This window comes from Typopeltis vanoorti, chromosome 7 (assembly GCF_054136105.1).
Source record: "Typopeltis vanoorti isolate ZY-2024b chromosome 7, IOZ_Tvanoo_1.0, whole genome shotgun sequence".
NCBI lineage: Eukaryota > Metazoa > Arthropoda > Arachnida > Uropygi > Thelyphonidae > Typopeltis > Typopeltis vanoorti.
The window spans coordinates 135,928,580-135,952,553 of record NC_143555.1 but is presented as its reverse complement, the minus strand read 5'-3'; the positions used below and the strand labels follow the sequence as shown (position 1 = coordinate 135,952,553).

Genomic DNA, 23,974 nt, shown 5'->3' with positions numbered 1-23,974 from the left:
CAACCACCATGGCTTTCTATGCAGATGATATGGCGATTCTGACCAGATCACTCAGACCACACCTAGCCACACAAAGACTTCGAAACGCAGCAACGAATCTTGAAGAATGGTTACGGAAATGGAGGATAGATGTCAAACGCTGATAAGAGCACGGCCATACTCCTTACAAGAAGGAAAGCAACCCACCACGGAGCAGTCACGATGTTCGACACTGATATCCCATGGCAAAAAGAAGTAAAATACCTGGGAATAAAACTAGATAATCATCTCAGCTTCAACTCTCACATCTCTCATGCCTGCAACAAAGCAAGCTTAGCAATAGCTCAAATCGACCCTCTACTCAACCGTAGAAGCAAAGTCAGTCCAGAAAACAAACTAGAATATACAAAGCAATCATCAGACCTATACTAAACTACGGTTCGCCAGCGTGGAGCCACACCGCCCCTAGTAACATCAAAAGATTACAAATAATCCAAACCAAATGCCTCCCAATGATCTTCGATGCCCCGTGGTTTGTGAGGAACACTATCCTCCTCCAAGACGGAAACCTGTCAGATATACCCACGTTTCTACTCCAGATAGCAAACAAGTACTTTGCTCAAGCATCACTCCATCCCAACCTACTGATTCGTGAGTCATCAGATTACGATGAAAAAGACAGATGGAAACATAAACGCCCAAAGACTGCCCAGATTGAAATATTTCTACACAGCCCTAATTAGGGCGAGCCAAGTGCTCAAAACTTTCTTTCTGTAAACAATTAAAAAAATTACCGATTACGGGATAAAAACCCAAGAGGTTGATATCCATCCAGCCATAGAAGTTAGAACGTTCACATTAAATAAACATCAGGTACGATTCTGGAAATCAACATAGCGTAAAGTTAACCAGCTTAAAGCTTTATTGTATACTAATGTTCTAATCATCAGTTCAGAGACTGTAGCACAACGGGGGCGGGTAGACAAAATGAGCTATTACTAATTAAATTTTAAAAAAAATTAAACATTGTGGTGGAAATGAATCAAACAAATACCAGGCAGACAAACTAACAGAGATACAGAAGAATGCATAATAGGGATAACTTGACCACAAATGCTCTGATCACGTTGATGAATTTGGATGTATAAACGTTTAACATATGAATTTGGATGTACTAACTGAAGTGACCACACTGCCCACTTCAGTAAAACATCAAAAAGTCTAATTACAGATGATTCTAATTCCACTGTAATTCTGAAAATTTGAGAATTACACAGGAATTTCCCTTGTGTGTGTTTAGACTTTTCTGAAGCATACATGACAAATGGCTAAGAAAAATTGTTGAAGTAAAACTTGGAGAATAATTTGAGTTCGGGCTATTTATAAGTTGCCAGGATTAGATTTCACTGCAAGAAAAATAATCCAGAAATCATTTGAAAATTACAAGAATCTATAATTAAGTTTTAGTTTGTATATCTATAATTTGTATATCTAGAAAAGGCATAAGATAAAGTGCCAAGAGAAAAGCTGTTCAAATGTTACCGTTATGTGGTGTAAACGGGACATTGTGTCAGCAGTTAGAATTGAAGGGAGTACAGGAAGATGGTTTGATGTTAAATCAGGGGCAAGAGAAGGACGTACATTTTCCCCTCTGTTATTCAGCATCTATACGGATCGCATTATGAAGGAAAGAAACACAGCTGTTTGTTTTATGCAGATGATGTTATACTTCTAAATAAATCCAGAACAAGTCTGCACGTTTCGCTCGATTACATTGAGTAACTGCTGTAATACATTTAGTACGAAAATCAGAATTCAAAAGACAAAGACAATGAAAAGAGGCTGGAAAACTATAAATATGAACTATCAACTACTTCCTGAATGAAGAACCTGTGAAACAAGTAAAAGATTTCAAATGCTTACCCACAATTTTTAGTGAAGATGACAAAATAAATATTGAAATAGATAACGGAATTAACAAAGACGGTATGGTAGGAAGTCAACTGAATAAATTTATATGGAACAAGAGCGAACACCAAATTAGCTGTACACAAGACAGTGTTCAAACTAATTTTAACTTATTAATCTGAGAGCTGGGTTAGAAATAAAACACCTTGACCAAACACTAGAGACCGCAGATATGAGAGTTCTGAGAAAGATTATTGGGGTGACTAGATGGCATCAATGGCAATATCACATTAAAAACGAGGAAATTGGGAAAGAACTTGCCAGCCAGGAATGTACTAGCAGAGTTGATCTCAGCTGGTATGGTCACTTTAGCAGAATGGGAGAGGAAAGATTAGCAAAACAAGTATTCTTTGCTAGGTTGGCAGGGAAAAGACCCAGAGGAAGACCAAGATGTCGGTGGATTGAAGCAGTAAAAAAAAATACCTTTAAAGACTGATATATAATATTTGATAATGTTGGTGTCTTGACAGATGATAAATAAAGTCGAAGGAAAATTATTGATCGTGAGATAGTAATGATGTAAAGTTTTCGAGTATTATTATCACAATATCCTTGACATTTCCTCAGGGTATATTTCAATAATTTGATGAAGATTATCATATCATTCATTAAGTACAGATAAACGTTCTCCTCTTTGTTCAATAAACATTCAATGTATAAACTGTGTGCGTCATTTTGATGCAGAAATGAACCATAATATTTATATTCATTCTACATCATTTATGTAGAAATTATACTCAAGAAGTTTTCATCTGTAACAGCGACCACAGATGGCTTTACACTATGTTTTGTAAAAAAAAATAAAATAAATAAATACACCCTCTCCAAAATGAAACCGAACTTTTCGAAAACAGAAGAAACTAGTGGCGCCACTTGTATCTTTTTTGTCGAAAGCGACAACCTTCATTAGTGTTGTGTCAACTGTTTATGACATTTGTTTCATTAGAAGCCGAGTTATAGTGCCAAGAGTGACAGTGTGTTTTGAAGAACGGTCGGAAAATGAGTTTCAAACAGAGAATTGGGATTGACGTATGTGTTAAAGCTCGTAAATGTTTCACCGGAACGCAACAAATGCATCAACAAGCATACAGTAATGAATTCGTATCCCGTACTCAAGTTTAAGAGTGGTTTAAGCGATTTCAAAGTGGTCGTGAGACGTTTGAGGATGACGAAAATCTGGCCCATACAAACTGGACTGAGAGAAGTTAACATCCAAAAAATGCGTGATTTCATCAAAGGAAACCTGAAATAGTCCATGAGATTGATTGAAGATGAATTGGGGATTCCAAAATCAACTTTGCACAACATTTTGACCGAGAGTTTGGACCTTCGTAAATTGATTTAGCCATTTGTTCCCCACAAGTTGACCGACGACCAAAAAATATATCGAATTGAACACTGCAAGGACCTCGTTAAAACTATTCCTAAGGACTCAAACTTCCTTGCAACGATCAAATGGAGTTTCATCACCTGTAACGAAAAACACCATGAGCCCGAAACAAAGCGCTAGAGTGCTGAGTGGAGACCAACAGAAGAGGAGAATCAGAAAAAAAAGTCGCTTGGAGAAGTCGGAAGTAAAGAAAATGCTGATTTGTTTCTACGATTCCAAGGGCATTATCCACAAAAAATTGGTTTCGCCTCGCCACACGGAGATTATCACGAAGCTTTGAAGCGATTGATAGCGAGAATTCGTCGCGTACGGCATGAATATCGTGACGACCGACCGTTCGTCAAAACACTGTCACTGTCACTCTTGGCACTGTAACTCGGCTATTAATGAAACAAATGTCATAAACAGTTGACACAACACTAATGAAGGTTGCCGCTTCCTACAACAAAAGGATACAACAGGTAGCGCCACTAGATTTTTCTATTTTCGAAAAGTTCGATTTCTTTTTGGACAGAGGGTGTATATGTGTGTGTGTGTGTGTGTGTGTGTGTGTGTGTGTGTGTGTGTGTGTGTGTGTGTGTGTGTGTGTGTGTGTGTGTGTGTGTGTGTGTGTGTGTGTGTGTGTAGAAAGTTTTTACCTTGAGTATAATATATGTTAAAGATACCAAGTTATTTTAAATATAAATCTGTTTTTTTTTACTCCATTTCCCAAGTAAGCAAACAGACAAGTCAGTCAAGTTTGCGCCAGCAAGTGTTGCAAGGCTAGCTGATCCTGTACGTAGTGCAAGACCAAGTCAACTCGTGGTAAAGGTGGTATAAGCTCTGATCACTATTCTTAATATTTACCTTTAATGCAAAGCACATCTCCTGGAGGAGGAGATGTATGACGCTATGTATTACAGGCAAGGGGGCCACTACGCAGACCGGTTTCGACCTTTATTGAGGTCTCATTAGTGGAAACCAGGCTAAAAAATACTAAGTTTTAAGTAATACAGAGCTTATAAGTATTTTACCAACACAAGAGAAAGTTTTTTTACCGTGGGTATAATATAAGTTGGTTATCTTATTAATAAGGTCAAAGCACCTTATGGGAACTTGTGTTGGTAAAATACTTATAATCTTTGTATTACTTAAAATTTAGTATTTCTTAGCCTGGCTCCCACTGATGAGACCTCAATAATTGTCGAAACCAGTCTGGGTAGTGGCCCCCTTGCCTTTAATACATAACGATCACAGCTTATATCACCTTTACCACGAGTTGCCTTGGTTTTGCACTATGTACAGGATCAGCTGGACTTGCAACACTTGCAGGCGCAAACTTGACTGACTTGTCTGTTTGCCTACTTGGGAAATGGAATAAATAAAAATAAAAATAAAAATAAGAAAAACCAGGTTTATATTTAAAATAACTTGGTATTTTTAACATATATATATATATATACACTACACACACACTTAGATTAAAGTCTGGTCGTCGACTTAAGGAATTTTTTCTAAGCTTTTTTTTTTTATTTTTTCAACCGGTTTCCGAGTTGGTCGATCTCTGGCACGGGAAAGCGGGTTTTTCGTCCCATAAACTCAAGAAAATCGACTGTAGAACCCACACTATTTCAGACGTTCAAAATATTGTGTTAAGGATCAGGGACCACGAGATAACGCCACTTTATTCACTGAGTGCGGCTTAATCTATTGATAGCTTAAGTTCAAACTTCACTTCTAGCCAATCAGAGATAGGTGGCCCAAGGCCAGGCTATCTCTGATTGGGTACCTGTGCAGATTGAACTCCCCCCCCCCAAGTCTCCAAACGTTAGATAGCTAAGACGGCCTCACCTACTCCCCTGTAGGTTATAAAAGGCGTTTCTTTCTTTAATAAATATTTATATATAGATTATTAGATATATGAAGAGCCAAAGGCTTCAATTCGGCGACATATAGTTCAAGTTAAGGGATATTACATTACATACCATATAGTTTCTTAGCTGAATAAGAAACTCAAAGAGTTTCATGCCGAATATAGTAGAAACTATATAAAGTTCGGCGATTTCAAGCGTAAGCAAATACCTGAATACTGCTGCAACTGACCCTTAAGGTAGTGCAAGCTGAGGCAACTCGTATCAAAGGTGGAGCAAGGTCCGATCACTATTGTTGATATTTACCCATAATGTGAACTTAGCTCCCAGGAGCTGTATTATTGTTCGACATTATGAGAGAAGGTCACTACCCAGATTGGTTTCAACCTTTATTAGGTCTCATCAGTGAGTAGGCAGACCTAGTTAATATCAAGTTTGTAATATCAAATTATATGTCGCCGAATCGAAGCCTTTGGCTCTTCATATATCTAATAACTTATTAGGACACCTCATGGCAAAACTCGTAGAAGGGTTGTAAGTTCTGTTTGCTACAAACTTGATATTAACTAGGTCTGCCTACTCACTGATGAGACCTCAATAAAGGTCGAAACCGGTGAGGGCCATTATGAGTTCGCTCTCTTAAGGTTTTTGCCTTAAGGGAGCAATTTGAGTCTCCGGGAAGAGTGTTCTCCGGCACGGCCTGCTGAGGGGTTTTGTCAGTGAATGCTTTTCTTCGGAATTTGAGCGGTTCTGCTCGGTGGTGGCGTGTGGGTGGAAGGCCATCACTGAGGGTAGCCAACGCTGAGATGGACGGTCTTTCGCCCACGATTGAGTGGCCTAGGGATCGTCCGAATTTTTAGAGACGGCTTTACTTATTCATAAGGTTGAAACCGGTCTGGGTAGTGACCTTCTCTCATAATGACGAACAGTAATACAGCTCCTAGGAGCTAAGTTCGCATTATGGGTAAATATCAAGAATAGTGATCGGAACTTGCTCCACCCTTGACACGAGTTGCCTCAGCTTGCACTACCTTAAGGGTCAGTTGCTGCAGTATCCAGATATTTGCTTACGCTTGGAATCGCCGAACTTTATATAGTTTCTACTATATTCGGCATGAAACTCTTTGAGTTTCTTATTCGGCTAAGAAACTATATGGGATGTAATATCCCTTAACTTAACCATTTATATATAGGTTTTATTAACTCGTTTATCTGATAATACATATTCAGACAATCATTTTCTACTAAAATATACCTAAATTAAATCGTTACCAGAATGATTTTTAGTCTTAATATGTTGTTAATGAAATAACTTAATGATTTCAGTCTTTGATTTGATGTCATATAAGCTGTTTAGTCATAAAGATGGAATTATTTCGATTAAAATAGTATATGTTCTATCTAAATTGATTATTCCCATTCTTAATTAACAAATAAACAGTGCAATGTCACCAAGTCTTTACTGATAGCATGTCTGTTTCATCTTCTTGAGAAATTAGAAAAAATTAAATATATAAAGAGGCCTCAACTTTCGAAGATTCAGTTGCAAATTTTGAGATTATTCAAAAACAAAAACATGGAATAACAAAATAAAATGAAAAGAAAAGAAATTTTGAAAAATGACCACCCTTAAATAAATTTCAGTAATCATTCATGCCACTTCAAGCTACAATAATTAAGATGGTGGACTCGCATTTGCGATGTAAATCATATAACGTATATTTGCTAAAGCATCCATTTAATAGTGAGATGCTGATCCGCGATCTATAGGTTACAGAATGAATATTCTAGCACTCAGTTCGCCCAACAGGACGAAGGGAATTTAATCGAACATTTCATCCTAATTTAAATTAAAGAATTGAAAACCAACGTTGGAGAATGGTGCATGTGCACATGTTGGATGTTTTTGCTTGGTTAACTAATCAAGTAATGTCAACCACAAAACGTGCCTTTTAATAAGTCAACAGAACATTGCAATTTCTATCACGAATATTAGTTGAACCTCAATCATACCTCCAGTTCTCCTGAACCTATTCAACTATTTGTTGCTACAACTGAAGTGGAGAATTCTAAGAAAATAGTTTGATTTCTATTCGCTCCCAAAATTTGGTTTACATTCTACAGTTTGCTGATTGCCTCTTTTTTGTTATTAAACCCATTAACACCCTATGGAGTTTGAGGATCTACCAGAGGAAATCACCCTTCATTCTCTACTAAATAATCTACATGATTTTGAATCTCTACTATGTAAATCCTTTGAAGTTTCTTCATAGTTACCCATGGCAAAGTATCTATAAATCCTCTAATGCCTTTCATTCCCTTATAGGGAGTAGGCAAGGCCGTTTAAGCCCTTAAAACTTCTCGAGACTAAAGTGACAGTGAAGGTTACCAGTGAAGTTTAACTTCACCGCTAAAAAATCAGATAGTCGACCCAAGACTATGACTATTTATAAATGGCACCCGGTGAAGAGACGGAAGACAAGTGCTGCCATCACATTTCATTATCATTAACACAATATATTTATTGTCTGCAATAGTGCAGATTCTACGGTCGGTTTTCTTGTGTTTGCTTGATGAAAACCTGAATTTCCAAAAGAAAAATATCACTTTCCTATGACAGATTTTCACTTACTCTGGAACCATGGAAGAGAGGGTTAGAAAAAGTTTCTCTAATCAGTATCAACTGTGCTGATCACACAAATGCCAGGCTACCACCCTTCACATAGCATCTTTTTCTGTTAATTGCTGTCCTTCTTTTGCTGACTTGTCTGCTTTGTTAAATGAAAACCATTAACATTCAGGGCAGACAGTTCTTCATCTTCCAAATGAGACATGGCTAACTCACCTTTGATAAGCCATATAATGGTTATTGAATGCTATCCTTTCATCACGAGAGAATGGGAATTGTTTAATGTTTATCATAAAGAAATGGATCTCATTCATTGAACCTAACATTATTAGCCTAATTCTAGCACTCCAGAATTACGTAAAACACATAAAGAATTTAGTTTGGAATAAGTTTTGTATGAATCAAAGAAATGAGAAAACTGTCTCACCACTACAGTATAATTAGCTAATGATATTGTAAATTACTCATTTCGACAAAGGAAATATCATAAAATTATTTCTCTACTATGATATTTTGGTTTTAATTACTAATATTGCTCCTTTTAGGAACTGTACACTATATCGGTGATTGGTCAACCATAATCCCTTCTGAAGAAATCGATAATTTCATGATGGACATAGTGGACTTCACCAAGAAAAATTTCAGATATTCAAAAGATGGGAAACCCATATTAGACTATGCCACATTGTTCATCCATGCCAAGAAATTGGTTAGAAATTCAGATAATCATTATGTTTATAAATAATAACTTTGTCCAGTTTATCATTCTGTGAAACTTTAACTTTTATACCTGTTAATTTTTTTTATATTTCAACGAGAAAAAAAATTTTTCATTATGGTAATAAATTGCAGACTTTAATACAAATTTAGTACTTTCTAACCTTCATAAAAAGACAACCAGATTTGAGAGACATTATTGACATCAGGAAAACAAGAGACTTCTTTCTAAAAGAGGCTAGTTTTTTAAAATTTATTTTGTGAGTGAGAACTATTAACTGACTGGACAAGGCTTTTTGAAGTTAATTTCCCTTCGTTATAAAAGAAAAAAGGATGTAGAATGCTCATGCCTCTAGTGCTAACAAGAAGAATCATTTCTAAAGTTCATAGAGAAATGCAGGGGATGGCAATTATTGAAGCAGAGTAGTATGGTAGGAACTAGTGACCAGATCAAGATAAGATAATGAATCGTGATGTGATTAAGATCATGACGTCATCGTGTTGTGACGTAATGATGTTGGAATGTTTGGAATTTCCCTGGGGGGGCATATGTGACAATGGCTTCAGTTCTTGTGTTTGGGTTCACGTATGGAATGATAGTAGAAATAACGATTCGTGTCGTGATGGGTGGGACACTTTTGACAGATCAAGATCAAGATAAGATAAGGAATCGTGTCGTGGGTGTGCATTGTTATCATATGTAGACAAGTGATGTGATTTGATAGTGGTAAATAAGTGATGTTATTGCTTTGAATGGAAAAGGGAGATTCCTTGTCCAATAATAGACTTCCCTTTTCCATTCAAAGCAATAACGTCACTTATATGTATCACGTTTATTTTGTATCATGTTGTAAATGGTGGGACAGAATGAACCAAATAGGGATAGTGTGAAAGGGGAAGTGACGAGAGTGTATACTGGATATGTGTTGTTGTGAGATGCAGATAAGTAAATCGTTTGCTTATGAAATTATGGGTGATGGATAGTGATAAATTAAAGTTTGGAATTTTTGCTGGGGTTCCCCTTCTGACAGGGACATCACGTGTTGTGATTAGTTCGCGCATAGCATTGTGAGTTTGATAAGAGATCAGAATCATGACGTTATGTGTTTGCAAATTGCGGGAAACCACGTCTCTGTGATATCACGTGTTGTTTTGGTTTGCCTCTGGAATTTTGAGTGATGTTTTTGAGATAAGATATCTTGAAATTATCCCAGCGTGACAAACATCAGTTATTGTCATCAAGTTTTGTGTTGGTTGTCTATAGATGGCAGTGCTAATTTACCAATACAGTTTGGGGTATTTCTTTCCTGTTAAACGACTATGGGAATTCTTAGAGGATAGTAGAGTCTAGTGGCGGCATCATTTAGACTTTTCTGAATAATTTAATTATATGCTGGTTTCCCTCAAACACACTTTTTTTCTCATATACATAACTCATCCAAATATATTTTGATTTGTCTACATTTAAGATCTTAAACATCATTACTTTTCTAATTAACATTATCTTTTTTACAAAATGTTTGGCTACTGGTATTTTTTTACTTTACAGTCAAGGGAAAAATTAAACGACATTTAAAAAAAATTAAAATAAACGGACATTTAAATGGATTACAAAATCTATTGTATGTATTCTAGAAATTCTAATGATTTAAATTACTTACAGACTTTTCAGAATGGCACTTCTAAATGCAATTATTCCAAAAAATATATTCCAAAATAGTTGAATTTTATATCCACTGCACATCTCAGATGCTAACACAGAACAATATTTCTGTAAATAACCAGAAAATCTAGTTGACTACATCCTTTCAATTTCCAGCCATTTCGTTCTGTTTGTTAATTCCTTCCCACAGTTCTGATGCTATGTTTTTCCCAGGCTATCTGTTCTGAATGATATCATACTGTTGAGCCTATAAATAAATAAATAACTGTGTGTGAATTTTTTCCCCACAGTGTTATAGTTTCATTAGTCTTTCTTGACCATTAGTCATTGAATTCCGGTCTTAGTTCCGGACTTAGTCCGCTTTCAGTTCCCACAGTGACTAAGTGGTTTTAGCATTCATGTCAATTTTACAGTAGAGGCAACAATTGTCCATTAACTCAATATGTCCTTTCCTGACTAATGTGGTTCTTTTATTTCCTACACTCATGGTGGCTCAATCTATGTTTTTTTCCATGGTAACACAATGTGTCTTGTCATGGGTAATATCAGCCAGCGACCGTATTGGCCAAATTGTTGTGTCTACTTGTGAACTTTTCTGACTGGGAGGATAAGAATTCTTCTGGTCTTATTTGAAGGTTCGATTATACTTCCCACAAGACAATCCAAACGTCACCTTTTTCGTGACTCGTATCCCTCCCTTGATATTTTTCACGGTATTATCAGTTTGGGGTTTGAGTATGTAAACGAAACGTTTACAGATAACTCAAACATTATCAATAGATAGCATTACTCAATTTTCTAAAATAATTAAGTACAGGATATCAATTTCCCCAGTTTTTCTTCTTTTCTACACTAACTTTTTTGAAGAGGTTGGTAACTTGAGGGGTTAAAATATCTACAGTCTCTCTCTCTGTAAAATAACCAAATTCTAACAGTTATACTTTAAGTATGAGTGTCTTTTGTAGTCTGTTGGAGGTATCTACATATATAATAAATAAATTGTCACTTTTTCAGGTGAAATATTCTCTGCTAAAATTCTGGCTATTAATTTAATTCCCGTTTTCTTTTGCTTCCAAGAGTTGACAGAGTTTCTTGAAATATTTGAGGGCTTGCATGAACAAATAAGACTTTTAATTCACTGAGTGAATTTTCAAAAAATAAAAAGTCTCTGGCTATTTTGTGTAAGAAATTTCACAAGAAAAAAAATTATTTGTACTTTATTCATTTCAAAAGACACAATTACATTATTAGCTGTCACATCTGTCCTTTTTTCTTTTTTTGTTCTAATGGAATAGCATATGTTGTCAAGTGTTGAAAAAAGAAAAGTATCAACTGCTAGTCATATGTTTCTAAACTTTTATCATGTACAAATGTTAAAAAAGAAAAGAAAAATGTACCTTCATTTCTTTTCTACACCAAGCTTTTTTAAGAGTTTGGTAACATGATGGGTTAAAATATCTGCGTCCTCTCTGTAAAATAGCAAAATTCTTATGTTACTTTGTGTGGGGAAAGATAAAAATGATTTTGTGTCATGTGGAGAGTAAAAACCTTTTTTCTATAAAAACCTTTATCACTTCAGCCTTTGAATATGTGAACGAAATGTTTACAGATAACTGAAATATTATCAATAGATTGCATTAGAAAATTTTCTTAAATAATTAATTACAGGATATCAATTTCTCCAGTTTTTTTCTTCTTTTCTACACCAAACTTTTTAAGAGATTGGTAATGTCATGGGTTGAAATATCTACAGTCGAGTCGCTCTGTAAAATAATTAAATTCTAACAGTCGTACTTTAAGTACTACTGTTTTTCTAGTCTGTTAGAAGTATCTACACATATAATAAATAAATTTTCACTTTTTCAGGTAAAATATTCTCCACTAAAATTCTGGCTATTAATTTAATTCCCATTTTCTTTTGCTTCCAAGAGTTGACACAGTTTCTTGAAATATTTGAGGACTTGCATGAACAAATAAGACTTTTAATTCATTGAGTGGATTTTCAAAAAAAAGAAATCTGGTTAGTTTGTGGCAAGAAATTTCACAAGAGGAAAAAAACAATTTATATAAGACCACATATATATATATATATATGGTCTTACTTAAAATTGCATAACACATCGACGACACTCTTTTTTTTATTTTAATTTATACATTTTATTTGAGTGAAATATTACAATAGAATTACTGAATCTAACATACAGAAAATAAATAAAGTGAAAAATGCAATCTTATTTTTTGGTCCTTTATCTGATTATTGTTAATTTTGCATTGTTGTTAAAAGGTTCTCCCATGGTTGAGGAATTGCCATCATGTGGTTTTCGACAATGTGACTCTCATCTGAAAGTTTCTTCATTTTTGATCATTGAGAATTTATTACTATTGTAAAATTAAGGGTCACATTTTTATTTTTTTTTGAAACCAATACATATATTTCTGAGCATTATTAAAAGCACAGAAACATTCACTATGGTTCAAAAAGCATTTAAACGTTCACGTTATGATTTTACGTTTTGGGCATTCAATTTCAGTTAAATCTAGAACAGGTCTCTCTAACAACCCTGTTAATGTTTTTGATTTTTCTCTTCATTTGGCAAGCAATATTTGATATTTGCATGTTGATTCTATCATCTAATTTCTTAGTTTGTCCAGAGATAGTGAACGAATTTCCTACTTAAGCTGATGGTTATATTTTATTAACCAAGAATTCTGTTTTTTAACTCTTTCAGGTAATTGATTCCAACTAGAAGGTGATTTTGCCAATGCATATCTTAAAATAATTGGAGGAAAAATAATTGCAGGAAAAAAAACGCATTTTTTTCTGAAGGTGAGGGGGATGAGGGGAATTAGGGGATGGGGTGAGAAGCATTGCAGGGAAGACCCCTGTCATCCTCTTGACTACATTTTCACTTCCACCATGCAATGCTATTTTTTACCATCCCAACAATTTTGGACATAAAGTGAGAGAACTAGCATCGTCTAACATCAAAAAAGCTGTTTGAGGATAAAATACTTAATATAATAAGGACAAAATAATATAAAATACCCTTCAAGCCACAGAGATAAGGTTTGCCCAATGATGTCACAAAGTAAGATAATCTCTCATCTGCACAAAAGTTTCATTTTGGAAGGAACCGTCAGGGTTAAGGGTCAGGTAAACAGTATTATATGGAAAAACAAACGAGTCAAATGTCTTTCCAGTTACGGAAATTCGTTCATCCAGTGCAGATATCATCTTGTGTTGTGATGTTCTGTGTCCATTAAAGTAAAGTAAAATAATTTGTGAGCCACAAAAGTCATTGAAATTTTCTTTCTTCAGGAAAATAGGACAAGACCAAACTCTTTACATTGATCTAAAAAGATGGAAACTGATTATTATTTTAGAAGACACATACATGGTAATGTGTTATCCAGGACCACTTGAGAAAAGTTATGAAGGAAGTGGGCTGATATCCTCAGCTACTTGCAAAGAAGCATTGACTACAAAATGGACCTTAGTGAGTGTTATATTCTGAAATGCCAAGATGGGGACCTAGTACTTGATGATACAGGAGCTGATGCTGATGGAAGTGAAGTTTTTTCTATTAGTTGTGAAGAAGCTAAGAGATTTTTTACCAAAAATGTACTATGTTGATAATCATTTACTATTTTTGGAAACTGAATTACTGTCTATTCGTATCATGGGGAAAATTATCGCTAATCATTTAAATTCATCAATCGTGAAATTAGACTTTCAAGATTTTATCGAGTGTGATAAAGGTTCTTTATTTTGGGACATTTACGAACATTTTACAAAAACTGTTTATGTGTATTTGGTGACAAAAGAATACACAGAAAGTTTAGGGAGGCATGGTGCATTTCCAGACTGACACACTATCAATTGTATGGATCTGTGGCTGCCATGGTATCTGATTTAAAAACTTTTTGCATGACCAGCTATTTTGATATGATATAACCAAGAAACAGTGAGTAACGAAACTTTTATACATTGAACACTTTGAAAAATGCTAAGAGTGTAAACTAAATATTGTGAAATATTTTTAGGTAATTACATGTTTCAAATTTTTCTCTGTGGATCCGTGAGATGCGATGATTAATACCCTTGGAGGGTAATGGATGGCAATGCTGTAGCCAATGAAGTTCTAACTGAGGCTCAGCAATTGCTGTTATCTTCCTGCCATGATCAGAGCTTTACATAGCTCAATAACACCTTATCCTTACACTGTCCTCTACAGATAACAGGATGAAAAGCATTCTTTCATCAAAATAAAATTTGCATTTGTAAACTTAAAGAACAAGGATGTGTGCTTTTGTTGTGTTTTTCCACAGTGAATTTTTTACTCAGTTATTCTGATTATAACTTTATATTTAAATCCACAACTTTATACCTTAATGCAATTCTGTTTAATTATTGTAAAAAATCACTACTGTAAAATTAATGCCAGGAATGGGGGGGAAGTGCTGAAAACTAATATTTATTTAATTGATTATTTTAGAAATTGTCTAATGCTACCTATTGACACTGTTTGAGTTATCTGAAAACATTTCGTTCACATAATCGAAAATCCGAAATGTTAGAATTTGGTGGTTTTACAGAGAGACAGCAGATAATTTAACCCAAAAACATTACTTAAACTCTTAAAGTTTGGTATAGAAAAAACGTTTGTACTCTCCAGATAACAATAATACAAATTTTTCCTTTCCCCACACAAAGTAAGATAAAAACACACCAAGAGTATATCCAGCAGCATGTGAAAACATGTTGTTGAGTCATCTGCACAAAAGGTTCATTTTTGAAGGAACGGTCAGGTTAGGGTATGGTAAGTGTAAACAATACTATAAGAAAATACCATAGAGTCAAGTGACTTTGGACTTAAGGTAATCATTCATCCACTGAAGTTGCTGTATTGTGTTTGGTAATGTAAAAATAATGGGTGAGCCACAAAATTCTTTGAAAGTTTCTTTGTGAAAAGTTCTAATTGTTTAGAATTTTGTAACAGGAAGTTAACATAAAATATAAGATCAAAGCTAATAATAATAATAATAATAATAATAATAATTAAATAACTATTTATTTTTGGTGCCATATGAAGTAATCTAAGAAGAAGAATGAAGGAAAACGAATATGAAAAATCGACAGTGGGTGAAAATACGAATTTTCAGTTATTATTGGTATAATTGATATTCAAATTCTTTTGAATAAGACTTCAAATATATTTCCTAAAGAAATTAGTATTTCTGATGGAATTATTTTAAGATATGCAATGACAAAATCAAAATCAAAATCTTGTAGTTGGGATGAATTACCTGAAAGAGTTTAAAAACAGAATACTTGGTTAATAAAATATAACCATCAGCTGAAGTGGGAAATTGGTTCACTATCTCTGGACAAACTAAGAAATTAGATGATCGAATCAACATGCGAATATCAAATATTGCTTGCCAAAGGAAGAGAAAAATGAAAAACATTAACCAGGTTGGTGAGAGACCTGTCCTTGATTTAAATGAAATTGAATGCCCAAAACGTGAAAACATAATGTGTACTTTTAAATGCTTTTGGAACCATAGAAAACGTCTCTGTGATTTTTATAATGCTCCAAAATATATGTATTGGTTTTAAAAAAATAAAAATGTGACCCTTAATTTTACAACAGTAATAAATTCCCAACGATCACAAATGAAGAAACTTTCAGATGAGATTCACATTGTCAAAAACCACATGCTGGCAATTGCACATGCATGGGAAGAACCTTTCAACAACAATGTTAAATTAACAATGAGCAGATTAAGGACTAAAAAATAAGATTGGATTTTTCACCTTATTTATTTTCTGTATGATAGATTCAGTAACTATAATTGTAAGTAATATTTCACTCAAATAAAATGTGTAAATTAAAATGAACAAAAGAGTGTCGTTGATGTGTTATGCAATTTTAATAAGAATTTTAATTTTAATATATATATATATATATATATACAGGGTGTTCGGGATAAATTTGACATATTTATAATTAATTATATTTTTCCGTAAGTTACATGTATTAACACACACTTCTCTTCATTTAAAAGTTTGGACCCTTCTTCATTCATATACAAGATGTCAGAAAGGATGGATAGCTGGAACCCACCTGAATCATGGAAGAGAATAACTTGTATCATGATGATTCGTGCCCGCCATCAAAATAAGGATATTACGACTGCTGCCCAATGCTCCCTGAATACAGTAAAAACAATCAGGCATGAACTAGAGACTTGCAATGGTGACTACGAGGATGTAGCAAGAAGAAAGATCCCTAGCAGACGATCTGATTGCGTTCGTACAGCAGAATTCCTCGCAAATCTGCAGGAACAGGTGTTGAAGAACCCTGGCATTGGAATTCGGGCTTTGTTCGTGGAGTTGCTAACTGTAGTCAAGCCCTGGATAACAAGGGTAGCCAATGGTAGGCCGTATGTATGGCAGCAGGATTCGGCCCCTTGCCACACCTCTGGGAAAAGTCAAAAATGGTTGTCTGAAAATTTCTACGACTTCACCAGTCCAAATGTTTGGCCTCCAAACTCCCCAGACCTTAACCCCATGGATTATTTTGTATCGGGCGCAGTTGAAAAAGACACCAATCGCACTTCCAGTAATACAAAAGCCCAGTTAATGGATAAAATTAAAACAGTTTTTGCGGCCCTTCCCAGGGAGACTGTAGCATCAGCTTGTTCGAGGTTCCGAAGCAGAATTGAAGCTGTGATCGATGCTAATGGTGGTAATTTTGAGTAAATCTTGTTGATAGTATTGTAATTAACTCTGCCTGTAATGTTTTTTTGTCAATTCATTAAATTTAATAGATACAAAGAAGATTTTCTTTTTCCTTACGAAACTGTCAAATTTATCCCGAACACCCTGTATATGGTCTTACTTCTTTTTTTGAAAATCCACTCAATGAATTAAAAGTCTTATTTGTTCATGCAAGCCCTCAAATATTTCAAGAAACTGTGTCAACTCTTGGAAGCAAAAGGAAACAGGAATTTAATTAATAGCCAGAATTATAGTGAAGAATATTTCACCTGAAAAATAACAATTTATTTATTATATATGTAGATACCTCCAATAAACTAGAAAAACAGTCGTACTTAAAGTACGACTTAGACTTTGTTATTTTACAGAGAAACTCTAGATATTTTAATCCATCGCATTACCAAACTCTTAAAAAAGGTTGGTGTAGAACAGAAGGAAAAAACTGGGGAAACTTTTATTTATTTATATGGAGTTTCATCCCTTTTCTCTCCCATCCCTATTGGGGAGAGTTAAGCCGCCCTCATGAGGATTAAATATTTATGGCTGTGGATCTGTGTGTTCATAGGGCTGGTTTGCTTGCTTGTGGGGTGAAAAACTCCGGATAAACTGGAGAAAAAACCTGCTGTCTATGCCCAAGACTGGCTAACTTGACTATGGCTGAGGAAGAACATTAAGTTCCTCACATCAACAATGGGAATCGAACCCAGGACACTCCTTCTCCAGGCATATGGTTGTGAAGTGCAAAGCCACTAGGATAACCACACAGACACTGGGGAAACTGTCATCCTGTAATTAATTATTTTACAAAATTGTCAATGCTACCAATGACAGGGATTGAGTATGTAAACATTTCGTTCACATACTCAAACCCCGAACTGAAAACGTTTTGTATAGAAAAAACTTTGTGCTCTCCAGATAAGACAAATACATTTTTATCTTACCCCACACAAAGTAAGATAAGAATTTGGTTATTTTACAGAGAGACTGCAGATTATTTTAACCCATCATGTTACCAAACTCTTAAAAAAGCTTAGTGTAGAAAAGAAAAGGTGATACATTTTTCTTTTCTTTTTAAGCATTTGTACATGATAAAAGTTTAAAAACATGACTGGCAGTCGAAACGTTTTTTTTTACAAAATTTGACAACACATGCTATTCCATTAGGAGAATGAAAAGAGAAAAAAGAGAGATATGATAGCTAATAATGTAATTGTTTCTTTTGAAATGAATAAAGTACAAATAAATTTTTATTCTTGTGAAATTCCTTGCATATATTAACCAGAGACTTTTTATTTTTTGAAAATCCACTCAGTGAATTAAAAGACTTATTTGTTCATGCAAGCCCTCAAATATTTCAAGAAACTGTGTCAATTCTTGTAAAGTAAAAGGAATCGGGTATTAAATTAGTAGCCAGAATGTAGTGGAGAATATTTCACATGAAAAGTGACAATTTATTTATTACATATGTAGGTAGCTCCAACAGACTAGAAAAAACAGTCTCACTTAAAGCATTACTGTTAGAATTTTATTATTTTACAGAGAGAGACTGTAGATATTTTAACCCATCACGTTACCAAACTCTTAAAATTTGGATTGTCATGTGGGAAGTATAATCAAACCCTCAAGTAAGACCAGAAGAATTCCTATTCCCCCAGTCAGAAAAGTTCACAAGTAGACACAACAATTTGGCAAATATGGTCACTGGCTGATATTACCAATGACAAGACACATTACGCTACCATGTAAAAATATATATATAGATTGAGCCACCATGAGTGAAGGAAATAAACGAACCGCATTAGTCAGGAAAAGACATGTTGAGTTAATGAACAATTGTTGCCTCTACTGTAAAACTCATGTGAATGCTAAAATCACTAAGTCACCATGGGAACTGAAAGAGGACCGAAAACTAAGTCTGGAAATTAATGACTAATCTTCAAGAAAGACTAATGAAAATATAAACACTATGGGAAAAAAATTCACATACAGTTATTTATTTATTTATTTATTTATAGGCTGAATAGTATGATGTCATTGGGGACAGATAGCTTTGGAAAAACATAGGATGAGAATCGTTTGAAGGAATTAACAAACAGAAACAAACGGCTGGAATTCAAAAGGATATAGTCAACTAGATTTCCTGGTTATTTACAAAAAATTGTTCTGTGTTAGCATGTGTGCTGTGCTCTGGATATAAAATTCAACTATTTTGGAATATCATTTTTGGAATATTCGCATTTAGAAGAACCATTCTGGAAAGACTCTAAATAATTTAAATTATCATTAGAATTTCTAGATTACATACAAAAGGTTTTGTAATCCATTTAACTGTCTGTTTATTTTAATTTTTTTTAATGACGTTTAATTTATCTCTTGACTGTAAAGTAAAAAATACCAATAGCCAAACATTTTGCAAAAAAGATAATGTTAATTAGAAAAGTAATGAAGTTTAAGATCTTAAATGTAGACAAATCGAAATATTTGGATGAGTTATGTATATGAGAAAAAAAAGTGTGTTTGAGGGAAACCAGCATATAATTAAATTATTCAGAAAAGTCTACATGATGCCACCACTAGACTCTACTATCCTCTAAGAATTCCCATAGTCATTTAACAGGAAAGAAATACCCCAAACGGTATTGTAAAATTAGTACTGCCATCTATAGACAACCAATACAAAACTTGATGACAATGACTGATGTTTTTCACCCTGGGAAAATTCCAAGATATCTTATCTCGAAAATATTTCCCACAATTCGATAGGCAAACCAAAACAACACATGATATCACAGAGACATATGTTCCCCCCAAAATTTCCAAACACAAAACGTCATGATTCCTGATCTCTAATCAATGCCCACACTGCTATACACGAACCAAACACACCACGTGATGTCTCTGACGGAATGGGCCCCCAGCAAAATTTTAAGCATTATCTTATCATTATCCATCACCCATAATGCCATATGCAAACCATTTACTTATCTACATCTCATAACAACACACATCCAGGACAATGACGATGATTCCCCTTTCACCCTAACCCTGATTGGTTCATAGTGTCAAACCAATCACAACATTATTCCTTATCCATTAATATATCTCCCTTTTCTATTCAAAGCAATAACATCACTTATTTACAACTAAGAAATTACGTCACTTATTTATAACTAACAAATGATGTCACTTATCTACATCCGATAACAATGTACACCCACGACACGATTCTTTATCTTATCTTGATCTTGATCTGGTCAGAAGTGTCCCACCAATCACCACACGAATCCTTATCTCTACCATCACCCATAATTCCATATGCAAACCAAAACACAAGAAATGAAGTCATTGACATATATGCCACCAGGGAAATTGCAAACATTCCAAACTCATGACGTCACAATACAATGACGTCATCATCTCAATGACATCACGATTCCTTATCTTATCTCGATCTTGATCTGGTCACTAGTGCCTACAATACTACTAAGCAGGTTAGTTGCAAAGGAATGCATAATAGCAATACAATGGCAAAATGTCTCAAATGAAGGAAATTATAGAGGAATGTGATGGCAAGAAATTTCAGTGAACTGCTGACGTAAATCTGAAATTTTTTATATTGATATTTTTCCTTTTATTATTATTATTATTATTAAAATTTTGTAATAATGGCATGGGCACAACTAAGTAGTCCTGATCTGTTTGGGGCGCTTATTCTACCCACAATCCAATTATCTTATATTTCCTTATACTACATGCGATGCAGTCATCTCAGATGGCTGCATCGATGTATTCTGTTCGGCAATCACTAAACAAGAGGAAACTATCTTTTAACATTCTTGAAACCACTACTTCTCAATTTCCAAAGATGATATTTTATTTTCTACCATATACCGAATATCACTTTTTTCTATAAAATTCACTTTATCAGTTTGTAATTCTATCATGTCACATGTTCTGTGTTTGTTTTTCACTGTTTGTACCTCATATTTCTCTAATGTCCTCCTACTCATGCGCAGTTAGTTACATATTTATTAGTCGTCAATATATTCTTTACAATGCTTCCTCATATACACAAGAACATTAGAAAGAAAGAAACAGATCTGAGTGCAACACTCAAACAGTATGAATTTACTTTAAAATAATAAAAGGAAGGTTTCAAAGCAATACTTACTGACGTCTGAACAACCTATTTCTTCCTACATCACTTTCTGCTTTTAGCTGCATTGTTCAGACATACTTACGTCCGACAATAAAGCACCGAGACTGATTTTTATTACAGAACACATCACAACAACAGTAGATCGGTGGCGATTTAAGATACGTTATTATATATTTCAATTCTATTTCAGTAATAAAAATGTTTTCATTAATATGTTGTAAATAACATTTGATTTCGTTACCTTCACTTAGAACAGGGGTCGAGAACCGGAGGTTCTTGGCTGAACAAAGTGCGACTCGTTTACATTGAATTAAAAGATACATAATTAATACAAAAACTAAATATTGTTTTTCGATACGGCCTATTCGTGCCACTAGATACTCTGCATGTGACGTGTTTTACGCATGAAATTTTATGACATGAACAACTAACAACTACGTTACATTTGAAATACCGCTAAATTAACCCTGCATAAGGTAACTAGCGCCACGGCGAAAATTTGAACTAATTGACCAGTTGTCCTGTCAAACACCACGGTTCTTAGATGCATACGGATTTTAACTGTCAAAATAAATATTCTGTTAGTTAACTTGTTTAATGTTATGCACGAATTAATTTTTATTATGTTATTATGTTGGATTTGTGTTTTTACTTGCAGGTAAATTTGTGATAATAACCCTCCTAATATGAGTTCAAGAAAAAGAAAAATAATCGAAGAAATCAGAGGATTCAATAAAATGTGGATAGAGAAATTTGCATTTATAGAAGTAAATGGAAATCCGCAATGTTGAATTTGCCATCTACGACTTCAAAATAACAAATCAAGTAATGTCGAACGACATTTTCGAGGAAAACATTTAGACCTTAGTAAAAAAATATCCCGAGGGTGATAATAGAAAAACAAGCTGTTGAAGAATTACAAAAGAAAACATTTTGTTTTCTTTTTTCGTCCAAGTTGGCAAACGAAATTTGTCAACTTAGACGAAATCTTCGTCGAATACTACTGAAGCAAGTTTTTTCTTATCCCTTGAAATAGCAAAAGCGGGAAAACCTTTTACCGATGGTGAATTTCTAAAAAATAGCATGTATAAAGTCTCGGAAATTCTATTTAGAGATATGAAAAATAAGGACGAGATACGTAAAAATATTAAAGATTTACCTCTTTCGGCTAGAACTGTCAAGGTACGGATTGTAATAATTTCTGCATAAGTTTCAAATATGCAAATTATGGATATTAATTCTTCTGATTTTATTTCTATTGCTGTTGATGAATCAAATGATATTTCCAATATCGCACAATGCTGAGTGATGGTTAAATATATCACATCTTCCGATATTCGAGAAGAACTTCTTGATCTGCTAACACTTAAAGGACACACTACAGGTCAAGATATTTCAGGAAACCTTCTAACGAGTTTATAGAATAAAAATATAAATATTAATAATATAGTATGCATTGCGACTGATGAGGCGACTTCTATGATTGCGAAATATAAGGGTTTGTTAAATTATTCTCCATTCATATTCCACATGGAGTTATTTCATTTCATTGCATTTTTCATCAAGAAGTTTTAGTTGTAAATTCTTTGGGATTGTTACTACAACTAAAAAGAGTGTTGGAGGTTGTTGTGCCAGGTGATTAATTTTTGAGGAATTAGGCAGTCAACATAAAGGTTTAAGGACATTTACATCTGTACGATGGTTATCAAGTGAAAAAGCATTAAAACGTTTTTTTTTTCAGTGCTTAATATAAGTAATAGTTTTCTTAACCACTAAAAATTATAACGAAAATCATGTGAAACTTCTCAGTAATCCCGAATGGATACAAGATTATTGTTTTTTGCTTGATCTGACAGAACATTTTAATAAGCTAAATCTGAAATTGCAAGGGAAAGGAAACACAGCCTTACAATTACTAGAGGAAGTCCTTACCTTTGAACAGAAACTAAATATGCTTTTCGGAGAAGTTACTGAAGAAAAATTTATATATTTTGAAAATCTAAAAAATTATAGATCGAATTTAAATGAAGAAAAAGTTGATTCGAAAATATTCGGTTTACAGTTCAAGTGTGAACATAGTTCACACATAGTAAGCCGGCAACAACCATGACGGGAGCTTCCCATTTCGTTAAAACGTCATTATATGTGTGAAAACCGAAAAATATCTGGCTGTTATGCCCTTGACATCTTACCCTGAAATCGTATCCGCAGCCTGTTTACTACACACTGGATAAGCAAACTCAGCCAACCAAACAGGTAAAGTAATTTCAGTTTGTTTATAAATATTCCATAAATTAATCCTATTTAATATTCAACATTTAATATTCTTTTAACTTCAGAATTCAATTTAATTATAACAACGATTAATTAATTTATTAAATTATTTGATCCGTGTCACTGTGATCAATACCCCTGTTCCTCTTTCTTCTCTCAGGAACTCTTTACTTCCAGAATGGGAAGGCCAGTTTACAAAGTTATTCCTGTTTATTGTTTCAACCGGTGAAAGAACTCCTCAGAAGCATTTGCCAATATTTTCTGATTGTTAACACGTGGTGGATAAATGGTAATATTATTCTGTCCCCATCATCTCTACTAAAAGTGCTGCACGTCCTGATAAATAGTAACCGATGGACTAAGTATCTAAGGTAAATGGCGTCAATAAAAAACTAGGATACATACATCAGTTTAAAAAAAAAATAATATTTTATAAAGTAGCACTAAAGGTTTTATATTTCAAATAAAAGTGCCAATCCCAATATTACTTCTAAAACATCTCATAAATTTGGAAGTGGGACTTGAATTCTAAAACAAAAAAACAGAGAAAGATTGGAAGCA

The 23,974-nt window shown here is 34.1% G+C and overlaps 1 protein-coding gene across 1 annotated transcript in view; it reads left to right on the top strand.

Moving 5' to 3' along the window:
* LOC150105101 (juvenile hormone acid O-methyltransferase-like) overlaps nucleotides 1-23,642 on the top strand; it is a 173,616-nt gene extending 149,974 nt beyond the window's left edge. Inside the window, exons 5-6 of the mRNA XM_090395118.1 lie at nucleotides 8,362-8,525; nucleotides 23,574-23,642. Coding sequence (XP_090251244.1) covers nucleotides 8,362-8,525; nucleotides 23,574-23,642 — 233 coding nt within the window. The remainder of the gene's footprint in view (nucleotides 1-8,361; nucleotides 8,526-23,573) is intronic.
* The last annotated feature ends 332 nt before the right edge of the window (nucleotides 23,643-23,974 follow it).